The 17,588-nt window shown below is 44.5% G+C and overlaps 1 protein-coding gene across 1 annotated transcript in view; it reads right to left on the bottom strand.

Annotated features, from left to right (window-relative positions):
* The window catches only part of MMP20 (matrix metallopeptidase 20), a 51,081-nt gene that overhangs the window by 14,434 nt on the left and 19,059 nt on the right, over positions 1–17,588 (bottom strand). The window contains exons 7-8 of the mRNA XM_015073924.3: positions 7,525–7,661; positions 6,190–6,346 (exon numbers count right to left, since the gene is read on the bottom strand). Of these exons, the coding sequence (XP_014929410.1) occupies positions 6,190–6,346; positions 7,525–7,661 (294 nt within the window). The remainder of the gene's footprint in view (positions 1–6,189; positions 6,347–7,524; positions 7,662–17,588) is intronic.

The raw sequence follows: 17,588 nt of genomic DNA, 5'->3' as shown, positions 1-17,588 counted from the left end.
CTACAACAAACTCATTTAGTCATAAAGGCACCTGCAGATTAAAAGTGAGGAGATGGAGAATCATCTATCATGCTAATGGATCCAAAAGAAAGTCAGGGTCATAATACTTATATCAGACAAATTAGACTTTAAAACAAAGACTGGAACAAGAGTCGAAGAAGGGCATTATATCATTATTAAGGGGTCTATCCAACAAAAAGATCTAATAATTGTAAATATTTATGCACCCAACATAGGAGAACCCACGTATATAAAACAGTAACAAACATAAAGAAACTCATTGATAACAATACCACAATAGTAGGGGACTTCAACACCCCACTTACACCAATGGACAGATCATCTAAACAGAAAACCAAGAAGGAAACAATGGCCTTGAATGACACACTGGACCAGATGGACTTAACAGATATATTCAGAACATTCCATCCTAAAACAGCACAATACAGATTCTTTTTGAGTGCACATGGAGCATTCTCCAGAATAGATCACATATTAAGTCACAAAACACACTTCAACAAATACAAGAAGATTTAAGTCATACCATGCACCTTTCTGACAACACTGCTATGAAGCTAGAAGTCAATCACAAGAAAAAAATGTGCAAACACCACAAATATATGGAGGTTAAATAACATACTGTTAAGCAATGAATGAGTCAACCAGGAAATCAAAAGAAGAAATAAAAAAATACATGGAAACAAATAAAAATGAAAACACAATGGTCCAAAACCTTTGGGATACAGTAAAAGTGAAAGGGAAGTTTACAGGCCCATCTCAAGAAGCAAGAAAAATCTCAAATACACAACCTAACCTTACACCTAAAGGAGCTAGAAAGAGAACAATAAACAAAACCTAAAACCAGTAGAAGGAAGCAAATAATAAAAATAAGAGGAGAAATAAATGAGATAGAAACAAACAAACAAACAAATGACAATAGAACAGATATCAATGAAACCAGGAGCTGGTTCTTTGAAAATATTAATGAAATTTGATAAACCTCCTAGCCACACTTATCGAGAGAGAGAGAGAGAGAGAATAAATAAATAAAATCACAAATGACAGAGGAAAACTAACACCACAGAAATACAAACAATTACAATTTTAGAATATTATGAAAAACTATATGCCAACAAATTGGACAACCTGGAAGAAATGGATAAATTCCTAGAAACATACAAAACTAAAACAGGAAGAAATAGAAAACTTGAAAAGACCAAAAAGCAGTGAAGAAATTGAATGAGTAATCAAAACAGTCTCAACAAATAAAAGTCCAGGATCAGATGGCTTCACAGGCCAATTCTACCAAACATTTAAAGAACTGTTAATACCTATTCTTCTCAAATTATTCCAAAAAGTAGAAGAGGAAGGAAAACTTCCAAACTAATTCTATGTGGCCAGCATTACCCTGACACCAAAACCAGACAAGACTCCACTAGAAAAGAGAACTACAGCCCAATATCCCTGATGAACATGGATGTAAACATTCTCAACAAGATACTAGGAAATCGAATCCAATAATACATTAAAAAAAAATCATTCACCATGATCAGATGGGATTTATTCCTGAGTTGTAAGAGTGGTTCAATATTCACAAATCAATCAATGTGATACATCACATTAATAAAAGAAAGGATAAGGACAATATGATCATTTCCATAGATGCAGAAAAAGCACTTGAAAAAGTACAACATTCATTCATGATAAAAACCTTCCACAAAGTAGATATAGAAGGAACAGAGCTCAGCATAATAAAGGACATATACAAAAAACCCACAGCTAATATCATCCTCAGTGGGGAAAAACTAAGAGCTTTTCCTCTACAGTCAGGAAGATAGATGGAATGCCTGGGTGACTCAGTTGGTTAAGCATCCAATTTCAGCTCAGGTCATGATCTCATGGTTTGTGAGTTTGAGTCTCATGTTGGGCTCTGTGCTGACAGCTCAGAGCCTGGAGTCTGCTTCTGATTCTGTGTCTCCCTCTCTGTCTTGGCACCTCCCCACTTTTATGAGCTCACTCTCTCTGACTCTCTTTCTCAGAAACAATAAATGAATAAATTAAAAAAAAGATAGGGATGTCCACTCTTACCACTGTTATTTAACATAGTACTGGACGTCTTAGCCACAGCAATTTATCAACAAAAAAATAAAAGGCATCCAGATAGGCAAGGAAGAAGTCAAACTTTCACTATTTGCAGATTATCTGATACTCTATATAGAAAACCCGACCTAAACGTGAGACAGGAAACCATCAAAATCCTAGAGGGGAACACGGGCAGCAACCCCTTTGACCTCGGCTGCAGCAGCTTCTTACTTGATATGTTTCCAGAGGCAAGGGAAACAAAAGCAAAAATGAACTATTGGGACCTCATCAAGATAAAAAGCTTCTGCACTGCAAAGGAAACAATCAACTAAACTAAAAGGCAATCAACAGAATGGGAATAGATATTTGCAAATGACTTATTGGATAAAGGGTTAGTATCCAAAATCTATAAAGAACTTACCAAACTCAACACCCAAAAAACAAATAAGCCAAGGAACAAATGGGCAGAAGACATGAATAGACACTTTTCCAAAGAAGACATCCAGATGGCTAACAGACACATGAAAAGATGCTCAACATCATTCATCATCAGTTAAATACAAATCAAAACCACAATGAGATACTACCTCTCACCCATCAGAATGGCTAAAGTTAACAACTCTGGAAACAACAGATGTTGGTGAGGTTTCAGAGAAAGGGAAACCCTTTGGCACTGTTGGTGGGAATGCAAACTGGTCCTGTCACTGTGGAAAACAGTAGGGAGGTTTCCTCAAAAAATTAAAAATAGAACCACCCTATGACCCAGAAATTGCATTATGAGGAATTTATCCAAAAGATACAAAAATGATCATTCGAAGGGGCACACACACCCCAATGTTTATAGCAGCACTTTCAACAATAGCCAAATTATGGAAAGAGCCCAAATGCCCATAGACTGATGAATAAAGAAGATGTGGTATATATATATACAATGGAATACTACTGAGAGATGAAAAATAATGAAATCTTGCCATTTGCAACAATGTGGATGCAACTAGAGTGTATCATGCTAAGTAAAGTAAGTCAGAGAAAGATAAATATCATATGATTTCACTCACATGCAGAATTTGTTAAATGCAACAGAGGAACATAGGGGAAGGGAAGGAAAAATAAGATGAAAAGAGAGAGGGAGGAAGACCATAAGAGTATCTTAAGTACAGAGAACAAACTGAGGGTTGATGGAGGGAGGTTGGTGGGGGGATGGGTTAGATGAATGATGGGCATTAAGGAGGGCACTTTTGGGGATGAGCACTGGGTATCATATGTAAGAGATGAATCACTGGGTTCTACTCCTGAAGCTAAGACTATACTGTATGTCAACTAACTTGAATTTAAATTAAAAAAAAAAAAAAAAAAGAAAATCTGAAAGACTCCACCAAAAAACTGCTAGAAATGATAAATGAATTCAGAAAAGTAGCTGGATATAAAATCAACAGTAATCTGTTACGTTTCTATACAGTCATCATAAAGCTGCAGAAAAAGAAATTAAGGCATCAATCCCATTTACAACAGCATCCAAAACAATAAGATACCTAGGAAGAAATTTACCAAAAAGGTGAAATATCTGTCCTCTGCAAACTATAAACATTGATGAAAGAGACTGAAGAGGCCACAAAGAAATGGAAAGACATTCCATGATCATGGATTAGAAGAACAAATATTGTTAAAATGTCTATACTACCCAAAGAAATCTACCCATTTAATGCAATCCCTATCCAAATACCAACAGCATGTTTTACAGAACTAGAACAAACTATCCTAAATTTGTATGGAACCACAAAGATCCTGCATAGCCAAAGCAACCTCGAGAAAAGTTGAAGCAAAACTAGAGGCATCATAATTCCGGACTTCAAACTATATTACAAAGCTACAGTCATCAAGACAGTATGGTACTGGCACAAAACCAGACACATAGATCAATAGAACAGAATAGAAAACACAGAAATGAACCCACAACTATATGGTCAACTAGTCTTTAACAAAGCAGAAAAGAATATCTAATGGAAAAAAGTCTCTTCGACAAGCGGTACTGGGAAAACTGGGCAGCAATGTGCAGAAGAATTAATCTGGACCACTTTCTTACACCATGCACAAAAATAGATTCAAAATGGATGAAATACCTAAGTGTAAGACAAGAAACCACCAAAATCCTAGAGGAGAACACAGGTAGTAACTTCTTTGACCTCTGCCGTGGCAACTTCTTACTAGACATGTTGCCAAAGGCAAAGGAAACAAAAGCAAAAATGAACTATTGGGACCTCACCAAGATGAAAGCCTTCTGCACAGTGAAGGAAACAATCCACAAAACTAAAAGGTAACATGCAGAATGGGAGAAGATATTTGCCAATGACATATCTGATAAAAGGTTAGTCTCCAAAATCTATAAATAACTTATAAAACTCAATACCCCCAAAACAGATATCCAATTAAAAATGGGCAGAAGACTTGAATAGGCACTTTTTTCCAAAAAGATACACAGATGGCCAACAGACACATGCAAAGATGCTCAACATCACTGATAATCAGGGAAATGTAAGTCAAAACTACAATGAGATACCACCTCACACCTGTCAGAATGGCTAAAATTAACAACTCGGGACACAATGGATGTTGGTGAGGATGTGTAGAAAAGGGATGCCTTTTGCGCTGCTGGTGGGAATGCAAACTGGGGCCGCCACCCTGCAAAAACAGTATGGATGTTCCTCAAAAAGTTAAAAATAGAACACCCTACGCCCCAGCAATTGCACTACTAGATATTTATCCAAAAGATACAAAAATACTAATTCGAAGGGATACAGGCCCCACCCCCGCCATGTCTCTAGCAGCATTATCATCAACACCCAAACTGTGGAGAGAGCCCTTATGTCCAGTGACTGATAAATGGATCAAGAAGCTGGTGTATATATAGAATGGTATATTACTCAACCATCAAAAAGAATGAAATCTTGACATTTGCAAGAACGTGGGTGGAGCTAGAGAAATGAAGTGAAATAAGTCAGAGAAAAACAAATACCATACGATTTCATTTGTATGTATAATTTGAGAAACATAGGGTCAAAGGGGAAAAATAAATAGAGACAAAGCAAGAAACAGACTCTTAACTAGAGAACACAATGATGGTTACAGAGGGGAGGAAGGTGGGGAATGGGGGAAATAGATGATGGGGGTTAAGGAGGGCACCTGTTGTAATGAGCACTGGGTGACGTGTGGAATCACTATAGTCTACACACGAAACTAATATCACACTGTATGTTAACCAACAGGAGTTAAAATAAAAACCTAAAAATAGTTAAGTGACATAAAGATGAAAACCCTTGGGCCCAAGTTGGGTACTCTCCCACTTACCAACAGATCCTTCATGGACCTGATGTATTTAGCACAGTCAGCTGCTTAGAATCTGGTTGTCTCAGTTCCCTCTTCTGAAGTTTGGATGAACAGGCAATTTGGAACTGAGAGTGGGGAGTAGAGGCAGAGTGTGCTCTGCCTTCAACTCGAGTCAGTTAAGGACAGAAACCCAGCAGGTGGGAAGAGGTGTGGCCCCATGTGCAGGGATTAGTCGACAGATGGCGCCTTGCTCAGTCTGCTTATAAAGACCCCTGCAGGTGGGACAGGGCTATCCTATGTGATCCACTACGGATAGGAAGAGCCTTCATGGTCTGGGTTGCATGAAAGAACTTAGCAATAGTGCTTTTCCTTTCAGCAGAACTTTCCTTCGAAGAGCCCCACAGTCATGACCACATCCATTCTGCACAAAATCACAGAGTATTCTGGGATACACTCGTACCCACATCCAGGGAGTCAGTTCTACCCCCAGGCACTCCCTGGGAGTAGCCATGTATTTGGGGAAGCTGCACCCACTGGAGATCCAGTGCATTGAAACATGAGGGTGTTTCATGTGCTGGAGAACAGGTAATGGGATTACTGAATGAATGTTTCACTCATTTGGATAGTTTGTATCTTTGAGACAGTGCCCACCATGAGTAAATGGCACCCAGGGGCCAAGAGGAGCCCACGGCCTTTTGCTAACTTGCTTTGCATTCTTTTCTGCTGAAGGATTTTCCCTTCTCATTGAATGCATCTGGAAAATCAAAAGGAGAAGAGCCATACCTGTAGTATTCGTCTCCGACAAAGAAAAGGGTCTTCTGCACATCCTTGAGGTAGACGGCAGCATCTATTCGCTGTACATACCTTGGGAAGCCAAAGTCATAAATAGTGCGAGGAGGACCTTGCATCTGGAATCCTCTTGTTACCCAGTAGTGGGGGCCTGAAAACAGAAATTAAGTTTACAAAAACTCGGGGCGCCTGAACGGCACAGTCGATTGAGCGTCCGACTCTTGAGCTTGGCTCAGGTCGTGATCTCACAGTTGGTGAGTCTGACCCCCAAATGGGGCTCTGTGCTGATGGTGCAGAGCATGTTTGGGATTCTCTCTCCTTTTCTCTGCCCGCCCCTCTCTGCTTGTGCACTCTATCAAAAACAAAACAAAACAAAACCTTAAAAAATTTATATATGAAAAAAGTTTACAAAAATTCTGTGCCACTCAGTAAGGCATTTCATTCATGAGGATTTCTATGCATGGTCACGACGGGAGTGGTTTATGGGATAGTCACTGTGGCTATTACCCAATATATAAGATTTTATTCAATTAAAACTACTCTTGAGGCAAAAATCTCAAGCGATGCCTTAAGAAAGCAATAACGTTGATACAATTGGGTCTTACATTTAACACATTAATTTTTTCAGGACACTTTCCATGTGTACAATCTCATTTGGGTCTTGTACGCGTGCATGGGAGAGGACGGGTGTGGGACGTGCCAGTGCTGTGATTCTTAGGCTGGCACCAGCCTTCCGTCTTTACCTAACCTCGGCATCAAGAAAAAGGAGCTAAAAGTGACAGTTGTCCCTAACTGGGTAACGTCCACTGGCTAGCCATTGTCGCATCTCCAAGGTCGGTGTTACTATAATCACTGTGCGAAGCGAATCATGAAGAGAATTGGCCAGAGTCACACAAACAGGAAAGGGCTGGAGCCAGGGAGTGACACTGTGCATGCCCACCTCCTGAAACCACAGGGGTCCTTCCATGCCCAGCTGCCTCCCGCAGGGCACATAGCAAGGGTGCTGTCCTCACACGGGGTTCTGTGTTGGCTTCTGTTCACCGGAGGATCTCAGTGGGATGTGCCACTCTGCGGGGCAGGAGCTGGGTCTGTAGCCCCCGGGGGTGCTGTCACTTAGCACGGTGCCTGTCTTGGGTAAAGTCCTGGCTCTGACAGTCATTGCCATTCTTGCCATTGTTGTAACGGCAGAGTGGCATCTCCCACCCAACCTGAGGAGGTGTGACTGGAACACGCTCCACGATCACGGGACAGAGGCTGACCGCACCAGATGTCCCAGCATTCCGGGCCCTGCCCCCTGCCGTGTCTTCCCTTCGGGGGTCTGTCGAGTACCTTTGAAGAAGTAGGCGGTGCCCCTCTCGGCCACTTCATAAGCTGCGTCCACGTTGGACATAAGCTGGGGGAAGGAGCTGGTAATGGTGCTGGGCCGGATCCCTGCCATCATGTGCACCTGACGACGCCAGAAAATCCTGTTGGCCAATGGACAAGACATCAAGGTTGAGGTTGATCTTAAACGGGACTCGGACTGAAACGTACTGCCAGCCACACATCAGAGGCCATTTCTAAATGCCTCTCATCCTTGCCTTGTTTGCAAAGAGAACATCAGTTTTTTGACCTTGGTAAATAGCTTTTCTCCCTTTTTGTTCTTTTTTGTTCCCTTTTGTTCTTTTAGCATCTCTGCAATCCCCTTTTACTGGTGATGTACATATTTAAGCTGTGCACCTTCCATCGGAACTATCTCTTGGTACACATGTCCCTTTACTACTCTGATCTTTTAAAAATGAAGATCTCACAAATAGAAAATTCAATCCAGGTTAACATTATGAGTATTACAAATGAACCAAAACTTTGTGGTTAGGAGATGCGAATTATTCCCGCCAGAATCATTAGCCAGCAAGAACATTAACCGTGATCAATTATACTGCTGATATACTTAGCTATTCAAAGTGTTCATATCCTTGAAGGTGATGGCTTGTTAACAGAAAATCTGGCACGCACAAATTAACGTGAGGTTTAACAACTCTTCCAATATTGTTTCCATAAAACCATGGTAGTACCACAAGGGCATTGGGCTGCAACTGTCAATATAAATGTGGTCCATTTTGAATTTTGGAGGTCAAAGTCATTTTTACAAAACATGAAGAGCTGACTTGACCCTGCAGAGACTAGAATCTATACATAAAATTATTTATCGAGAGTGAAACTGTGATAAAGTTTTGACATTTAATTTTCTGGGTAGTTAGGGTAGGAACTCCTCAATCTTACGTTGGGTTTTCGTGTTCAGTTAATTTAACAGATACAGCGAGCGCCTATCGGCAGGGACTGTGGCAGATACCAAAGATGAAGCACGGAACAGACCCAGGCCTAGCCCCTAAGGACCTACAGTTCTCCAGACGGGTATGTAACTAGGCAAGTATAATTCAGACAGGTAGGTGATTAGGCGGTTATGACCATAATTACAACCAGGTAGTTGTGCTGCAGAGTCAAGTTCAGGACGCCCTGGGAGCACAGCGCGTGCCCCACAGGACGAAAGTTCCGTCGCATTCAGCGTTGCGGTGAAAGTGTCCCAGGGGAGGCGGTGGAAGCTGATGTTGAAATTTAAAAGAGCTTTATTACAAGAGACATGTGTTCGTGTTTCCTAAGTAGCATCACGATGCAGAAGGAAAAGCCCATCGTGTTTTAGAAGACATGGGCTTGGGTTCTAACTCTGACCGGCATCTCTAAGCTCAGTCCTATCATCTCTTAGATACAACTACTGATACCTGGCCTGTCCCATGAGGTCATTACGAGGGTAACGAGATAGTGATTGGAAAGTGTATTATCAACTGTAAAGTGCCAAATAGCGAGATATTGTCCATCCTAAAAATTATTATTTGCCTAGTTGCTACCCACCCACCAATTGGGCACCCCAGGGTGGCAGGCATCCATGTAGGGCACCCCCCCCACCACTGTCCACGCCCTGCACATCACAGTCTTATCTAGAACATGTATTAACAGATGAAACGCCAAGACCCAGGAAGGCTGGTGGACCCAGAGGTCATCTGGTGGTTAGCGGCAGACACTGATCTCCTCCACATGTTCACTCCCAGCCCCAGATCTCAGGTTTCCTCTGTTCATAACCTGGTGCCTCGTCCAATCAGAGCTATCTTTCTCTGAAGGCAAGAGGGACCCCCTTCCCTTCTCTCTCTCCACCACCAGGACAGGAGGACAGGTTTGGGAACCCAGAAGATTTTGGGTAATGAAAACAAAAAGGTCAAGTTCATAGTCTGTCGTCTGATTTTTGTTAATAAAAACCTGATGAGAAATCCAAAAAATCAAGTGTTTTTCACTTAATTCAATATGTAGTTCTGAAATGCTGACTGTTCATGTCACGGTGCTAGATGCTGACCGAGGCACCGAGTGAGCATGCGCTGCAGGGATGAGCATGCTGGGGAAGAGGAGGTGAGGAGAGCGGGCAGAGAGGAGCAGACATATCCTCTGGGGATGAGTCACCACCTGCATCAGGTCTCTGACGAGGCTCAGACAAATTCCTACTTCTTTCTCCTTGGGCACCATAAAGCTGGGAAATATTACCATTAATTTTCATTGAAAAGTCAACAGGTGACTTTTGGCAAACTTAAGCCTTATTCTCAGGTGCAGTAGGGACACAGATGTCCCGAATGACTCAGGAGGAGAGGGAGGAAAATGCAGTGATCAGGAGAAAACGTACTGTCAGAACTTGTCACACGTGGCAGAATCTAAAATTCCTTTCTAAAAACACCTTGACTTCAGATACTGCAGGTATTGTGAGGACCAGATCGAAGGAAAGTGGGCATTCTAAATCAAGAGCGATCTTGCGCCCCCGGAGACATTTGGCAATGCTTGGGGACAAGTTTGCTTGTTGTACCTGGGGACGGTCAGTACTATTGGGGTGTAATGGGTGGAGACCACGGATGCCACTAAACATCCAACCATCCACGAACAGCGCAGCCAACCAAGACCTACCTGGTCAAACATCAGTAGTGCCCAAGTTACGAAACCCTGGTTGAAACACTGTCACAACGTATTGTAATGCGTAAACTGGACACATAAGGTAGAAATAAATACTGTCCATCACTTACATAAAACAGCGCAAGTTCCAGAATAATCTGTAATCATGAACATTTTCAGGACGCTAATGGTGAGTAGTGAAGCAACAGAACCCATACTCAGAGGATACACAAAGTTGGAGCTATTGATGACAATAATAAATGAATGAAAATTGACAACGCTCTCCCACCGAGTACGGCAAATAATCTCCTGATTCATCTGTCAATGGGTTTAAAATCTAAGCAAAAAGAAAGACAATCCACGTACTTCTTGGACAAGGCCAGCTGGAGGATGTATTGGAACTGGCAGTGGGAATAGGTAAACACCCTATCGATAGTCTGTAATCTGATCTTTGATAAGAGGGGCAGGACAATGGGACTTATTGACAGGATAGATCTGCTGATCATACATTTAGCTGCACTGTTTATCTCTTGGTTCCCTGGAGCCAATGCCGTGCCTGGCACGTGGTCAGGGCTCAGTAAATATTTGCTGACTTCATAAATCGGTGCCAGGGATGGAGAGGAGCTAAAGAGATCACCAACTTTCATAGTCTCTGAAATTTTTATTCCCTTTTCCTAAAGAACAGCAGCTAATTCACCAAGTTTGAGATTCGTTTACCCACAACCTTCACCTGGCGTTCACCTGGGGCCGGGTCATGGCTTATCCATTTTTCTAGCCCCCGAACACCAGGGCACTTACTCCACATTTGCTGAACTTTTGTTCTTTCTTGGTTGTACCAACCGTCTTCACTCCCCACTAGTGTGGGCTGAACCCGTCCGTCTGTCTGTCCCTCACCTCTCATTTCAGGAGAGGCCTCCACCTCCTCACTGTCCGACTGTCAGGGTAACTCAGCATGAGCCAAATGGGGACCTTTACTTTTCCTTGACTTCGACCCTCTGTCCTCCTTGACCGCTCTTCTCTCTAATCCTGCTCCCTAGTTTCAGGGGGAAGAAGGATCTTTCTTCTGTGTTTTTGATGCTTTTGGTCGAATTTCTGCTTATGTCCCACGGAGGTGGGGCTGTGTGGCCTTGTGACGGGAGCAAGGGAGCTTGGGGAGATGTGTGACCTCGTGTGTATCACTCAATTTTTTGAGACTCAATTTCCTGTCAAATAAAAGTGAGATATCATGCTATCTGTGCTGATACTTCAGAGGATCGATTGAGATAATGCACATAGAAGTGTTTTAGAAGCTCTCTACTACTCTTAAAATAATTTGTAGATATCGTAGGAAGACATGTTTCCACCCTGCAAACGTACTGATTGGTGATAGGTAACCTTGAAGTTAGTAGAGCTAAGTTTCTTTCTAAATCTGTCTCACCGATGTGAAATTTTTGTCATTGGAAGCTCTGAAGTCCAAACTATCACATCATTGTCTGATAGGCCACTCGTTTTGGGGGTTCCACTAACCAGATAGACGCCAAGAAATAAAACAGTCATCGCTCATCTCCTGGAGCCCAAGGAAGACATAGCTTACAAAATTGAAGACCCGTATGTAGACAGTGCTTAAAAACGGCCAGAGCAGAGCGTGGGGTCCTTAGCTTGTTTATACCCCTCTGAGGAGCCTGGGCGTCCATATTTATCAGCCAGAACCTGTGAAGCTGTCAAGGCTCATCCTCAGCCAGGAGGGTGTTCGGAAGGGACAAGGAATCCGGGCTTCTACTCTACCTTCTGCCCCTTTGTTGGAATTCTTGAATACACAATGGAGAATCAGTCCAAGTAAATACACTGCCTCCCGCTCCCTTTCCATGATGCAATCTCATACTCAGAAAAAACACATTGTCAGGGAGCCTTCAGGTGTGCAGGCTGGGCTCAAAGCCACGGAGCCCTGGGGGATGCCAGACACAGAAAGTTCTAGTTTATTGTCCCTCCTTCCCCAGGAGCTTCGCACTTATGTTTCTCCACTGGCTCCTTGTCATGCCTTCTACCATGTCTGGTTATGTTCCCACATTGGACCCTGCTGCCTGACCCAGCCATTAATTTACCTCTCTCTGCTACCAACAAGACTCTCAGGTGAACGACCCGTATCTACCGTTTCCACTTGCCCCCCAACTTTTGTTCTTTTGCTCCCCAGGACCTGGATTCCTTCCTCACTCCTCCGCTGAAATGACACCCCTCATCCTGGCCAGCCTCTTTTCTTCAGTCCTCAGTCTGATGGGCTCGGCATCCTTTTCCACCATTGATCGCGTTTGGTGGGGGGCCAGGGGGGCGGGGAATCCTCTTTTCCTTCATTTATTTGAGGTTCCATGAAGGGTTTCTGTCTCTGATGTCAAGTAGGTTTAAAATTCCAGCTGGGGAAAGAACACTGTGCATACATGAGTAAGTGTCTGGAGAATGCTTAGCACAGCACAGTGCAGGTGATCATGGAAAGTCAGATGTTATTATTAGGGTTCATTTTCAGATCCTCCGCTGCCTTGTCCCCATGGGAGGACCCACGGGGCCACTGTGAGTGCTCCCCTGGGCACCAGCTTCTGTAAAACTAGATCGCCATCACCATCACTGTGGACATCTAACACCGAGTGTTTCTGTGTGTGTCTCACAGATTGTGGTTTTCCTGTCTGCTGTCTTTGACTCTTCTCTTCCACTATCTCCTCACTAAATGAGCCAGGTCATGCAGGCGACTCCCTTCAGGATGCCCCTTCATTCATCCTCTGCATTTCCTTGCATAGCCCGATGTGAATGTTTTCCTCCGCGTGCTGATCTAAGATGCGTAACATCGTTCAGGAGGCAGCCATTAGTGAGGGACGGATATCCTTAATAAAGAATTGTGTTTTGAGAATAAAACAGAATGCGGACAAGCCCCTCCAATATTTTCCACATACCTCCACATACTTCTTCTCCTTGTGGTAGATGAAGGCCCTCACGCCCTTTCCCCGCACACTCCAGCGCATCTGGGTCAGAAGGCTAGACGGCATTCATGTCCAGTACTTCCCTTGGGAGGTCCCCTGCATGGCCAGTTTTCTGTGTGAGGGACAAGATGGACTCTGGACCAGGAGTGAGAAGACCCGGCTGGCAGGAGGGTCTGCTGGGCTGCCAGACAGACGGGGTCCACCTTTCTCACCTCCAACACGAAGGATGTGGACACAGTCAAGCCTCAGGCTTATTCCATAAGCAAAATGCTATTCCTCTTGTGAGGTCTATTGCTGGCTGGGATAGTCTTGGTTTTATCGGTAACATTAAATTGGGTACAACCTGCAACAGTCTGAGAGACACAACTACAATTTTGGCCCCTTCTCTTCCCTAATTGCCTGAGGAGATGTGGGAAAGCCTTAATATTCTGCCATCCACCATAAAGAATAAATATGTGTGAATTAAGCATGGGCATGCGCTTGTATGTAAGTCGTAGGTATTTATGACGTTCACCTTAGTATAGTCGAAGCCCAGTCTCTTCAAACAGAACGCTGGAATGTTCCAATGGACCTGTAGACACCGCGAGAGTGTGCAACCTTCTCACGGTGACCGTGCAAAGCTCTGCATTGCACACCGTGTGGTTATGACGTCCACGGTTTGAATTGTCTCCTCCATGGATTATTGGGGAACCCTGGGCTGGGGGAGAACAACGGCCTGCTGTGCCTTGAAAGAATTCTCTGTTCTTTGTCCAAGCTTAGCAAGCACTTAGGGACTTTAGGTGACAACCAGGAGGGGATCAGAGCTGCAGCCGTGGGATTCGAGCTCCAGATGGCACCTAGGGAGGCAGGGAGTCAGCGGTGGGGGTGAGGGCTCTGGCTGGTCACAGGGTGGCCGGTCCCCAGCTCTGTGCTCTTGTGGCTCCTTTCAGAGCCTTGTGAAAAGGGAACCATCATTCATACCTCACTGACCATCGTAAGGACCTGAGAACAGAGTGCTCATCACTGTAAGTGCCGCACTCATGGGGGTCCCTGTGATGTCCTGTGATGTCCGAGCGACCCGTCCCAAAGAGGAGCAGGAGAGGTTCAGGGCCCCCGGCCAGCTTGGAAAGGGACCACTCCTACTCCCTGCCTCAGGTACTTCCTCAACCTTTGGGCTTGCCGGCCCCGCCCCCACAACCCAGCGGAATGGGAGGACACGAGGAGGTGGTGACTGAGCATTCCTGTCCCCTGACCCCCCCATTTCTCAGTGTCTCCTGCACCCAGGCCTCCCTTCGCATTCTGTTACCACTCCCAGGATTTATGGCGACACTGTATCAAATAGTTGTTAGCAATTGCTAAACACTCATGGTTTGATTAATTGAGGGTTTTGAAACACGTTTTTGCTTTTTTAAAGAAAACACTTACAATTGTACCTAAGGGCGTAATGTCTTTGACTTCAGCTTCTCCGTGCGACTCGTACAACCAGCATCTCATCTCTTCCTCGGGGGCCCAGGGCCACCTGCCCGTGTCTGACCCCACCAGCACAGCCCCGCCCCTCCCCACACCCAGGCCCCTCCCGCCACACGCCTGGCCCTCCTGGCTCAAAGCCCACCAATTCTGTTTTGCTTTACTTTTTGGTAATAATAAAAAGTCTATAATCAATAAGTATCGATAAAAATCATTAAAAGCTAATAGTAATAAGAAGCCTTCAAGTTGTTCCTAAACCTTAATCCATGACACAGATTTTCAGATTCCCCTTCCGAAATATATCATCTGTCATTACTGGCTGCCCGCGGTGTTGGTGCGCTCTCTGATCAAGGTTACCTGATCAGTAAGAGACACTGCCAGAATCTACACCAAGTCCACCCGCCGCTAAAACCTGGGCTCTGCTCCAATCTGCCCCTGACACCCACCCACTGTGGAAGACTGAGTTCAAGCGGTTGCTAATTTTTAAAAGTGAGAAAGAATTGAGATGTTTCTAAGTATGGGATTGGTTAAATACCCGATGCTGTATCTCTTCACTGGAGTAATGTTTGCATATATATAAAAAAGATGACAAAACTCAGTGGCATGGAAAGATGAGATACTGTTGAGTAAAAAAGGTTGATGGATTAGCTCATCTAATAAAATCCCATCTTTGTGGACATCCCTGATTCCCTCCCATATTTAGTATCTCTCTCTCTCTATCTGGAAAAAAATCTGGAAGGATATACTGAGAAGCTAAGAGAAAAATTACCAGGTGTACTCACAACTGCAAAGAAAAGATCTTTCCCCTCCCCCCGCCGTTCCCGAATCCAGCTAGGGCACGCCTGGTTGTAGTCTGACATAAAGGCGGGAACCAATCAAGTTCTGCTGAATGGTTTGAAATAAAGGCGGGAACCAATCGAGTTCTGCTGAGTGTTCAAATTTAAATGTCAACCAATAACAGCTCTGTAACCACAAAAAAATCCCTAACTTGTTTGTGCCTGTCTATAAAAGAAGCTGTAAGATCCTTGCTCGGGGCCTCTCAGCGTCACCGGCAACGAGTGCAGGGAGGACCGGGTTCGAACCTGCAATAAACGACCCTTGCCGCTTGGCTTTGACTCTGGTGGTTTGTTTTCGGGGGGTCTTTCGAATCGGGGCATATCAATACAACATGTTTAAAAATGTGATTACTCTGTTATGGGCTGAATGTGTCCCGCTCCCTACCCCCAAATTGATATATTGAAGCATAGCCCCCAGTGTGATGGTGCGGTGATAACCACCAGACGGGACACTTTGGGGGTGACCGGGTTAGACGAGCCCCTGAGGGTGGAGCCCTAGTCTGACGTGACTGGTACCCTTATAAAACTAGACCCCAGAGAGCTTGCTGTGTCTCCTAACGTGCACAGAGAGGTTGTGTGAGCACGCAAGACGATGGCAGTGTTTGTGAATTTCTTTCTCCCTTATGGAGCCGAGGTGTGCAAAGGCGGGGGGGGGGGGGTACTTATCTTTCTTCATACCTCCAGCCACTACAGTGATGCCTGGGCCCCCATAAGGGCTCCATGAACACTTTTTCAGTGAAGAAAAGGAATAAAAAAGTATTCAGACACGCATATTCCTCAGCTACCTCTGCCTGTTCCGGTGTGAATGGATTCTGTCCCCGGTAAAGCAGGGAGTGGGGTGAGAGTTGGTAGCTCTCTCTTTCCCTCCAAGAAAAGAAGCGACCACAGTAATCAGCGTCACGGACACAAGTCCCCCAGCTCCCTGCGAGGCCAGAGCCCCAGGACAAAAGGGACCACCTAACGTAAAATTAGGAAATTTCCAGCAAATTTGTATATTTCACCTTAGTCATGATCGGATTCCACTAAGTGCACTTTGTTCGACTGCAACTGGTGAGTCCAATTTGGCCTCCACCCCTGGCCTCCCTCAGTCACGAAAGACCTGACGCGGTCTCAGCTTTACTTCATTCGAACGGGTGTCTTTTTATTAATTCGCTTCTACCCAACGGCAGACAATGATACAGCCATTCAAACATGAGCACTCTGTCTAGCTGCTATCACCACGCTGTTTACGGCAATCTGGGCTTTCACCCAAAATGACATTAGAAAGGTTTTCGCCTTCTTACCTCAAGCCGGTTAGGCTTAATCATGGTCATTATTGATATTAACCATCAGACACAGTCTTCACAGATGTTCCTTCACATCTGCACACATGCATTTTTCAACTGCATGTTATTTATATGCTGTGGGTCTACTATTGATCAGTTAAACAACGAACAAGGATGTCCAAAAAGTAGGTGGCTTGAAGCTTGACCCCTTTCTACAACCTCCTTATTACTTGAAGACTAACCCCACAGGTATGCCTTTCCTTACAGACTTCTCGGCCACAGAAGAATGATCCAAACCACTAATACATCCGTGATATTGTGATTTATAATAGCAAGTATATATTTGGTCTCCCTCCTGGTTCCTGGCACGGGAGCTACTTTGGAATTTCCGGTGAGGAGAGCAATGAAGGTGTCTTTTGTTATGTTAACGAGGTGACTTTTGGACCTCACCTCTGGATGGGGGCTAGTTGCCTGAGGGAATGGTCAGGCAATTAGAGGATTAGAGCTTTCAAACCCAACACCCACCTCACCCCCATCTTGGGGTGGGGGGGAGGGATGGGCCTTGGATCCGTGGCCAATGGCTAGCGATTTAATCAGTCATGCCTCTGTGATTAAAGCCTCCATAAAACCCCCAAAGGAGGGGGTTTTGGAGATTTTCTGGGCTGGTGAACATGTAGATGTGCAGCTGTGGGGAGAGTGGTGCATCCAGGGAGGGCAGGGAAGGTCTGCATTCTTTCCCCATACACTGGTCTTGGCACCTCTCCCTCCGGCCGTTCCTGAGTTCTATCCTTTTATAATAAACTTAGTCTAGTAGAGTAAAGCTGCTCTAGTATGGCAGCCACACTCAAGGAGGGTCACAGGAACCCGTGATTCACAGCCGGTGGGGCAGAAGTGGCATCTGAAGTGGACAGAGCCCTCAACCTGTGGACTCATCC

This window comes from Acinonyx jubatus, chromosome D1, assembly GCF_027475565.1.
Source record: "Acinonyx jubatus isolate Ajub_Pintada_27869175 chromosome D1, VMU_Ajub_asm_v1.0, whole genome shotgun sequence".
NCBI lineage: Eukaryota > Metazoa > Chordata > Mammalia > Carnivora > Felidae > Acinonyx > Acinonyx jubatus.
The sequence above is the reverse complement of the archived record's forward strand: the minus strand, read 5'-3'. Positions and strand labels throughout refer to the sequence as shown.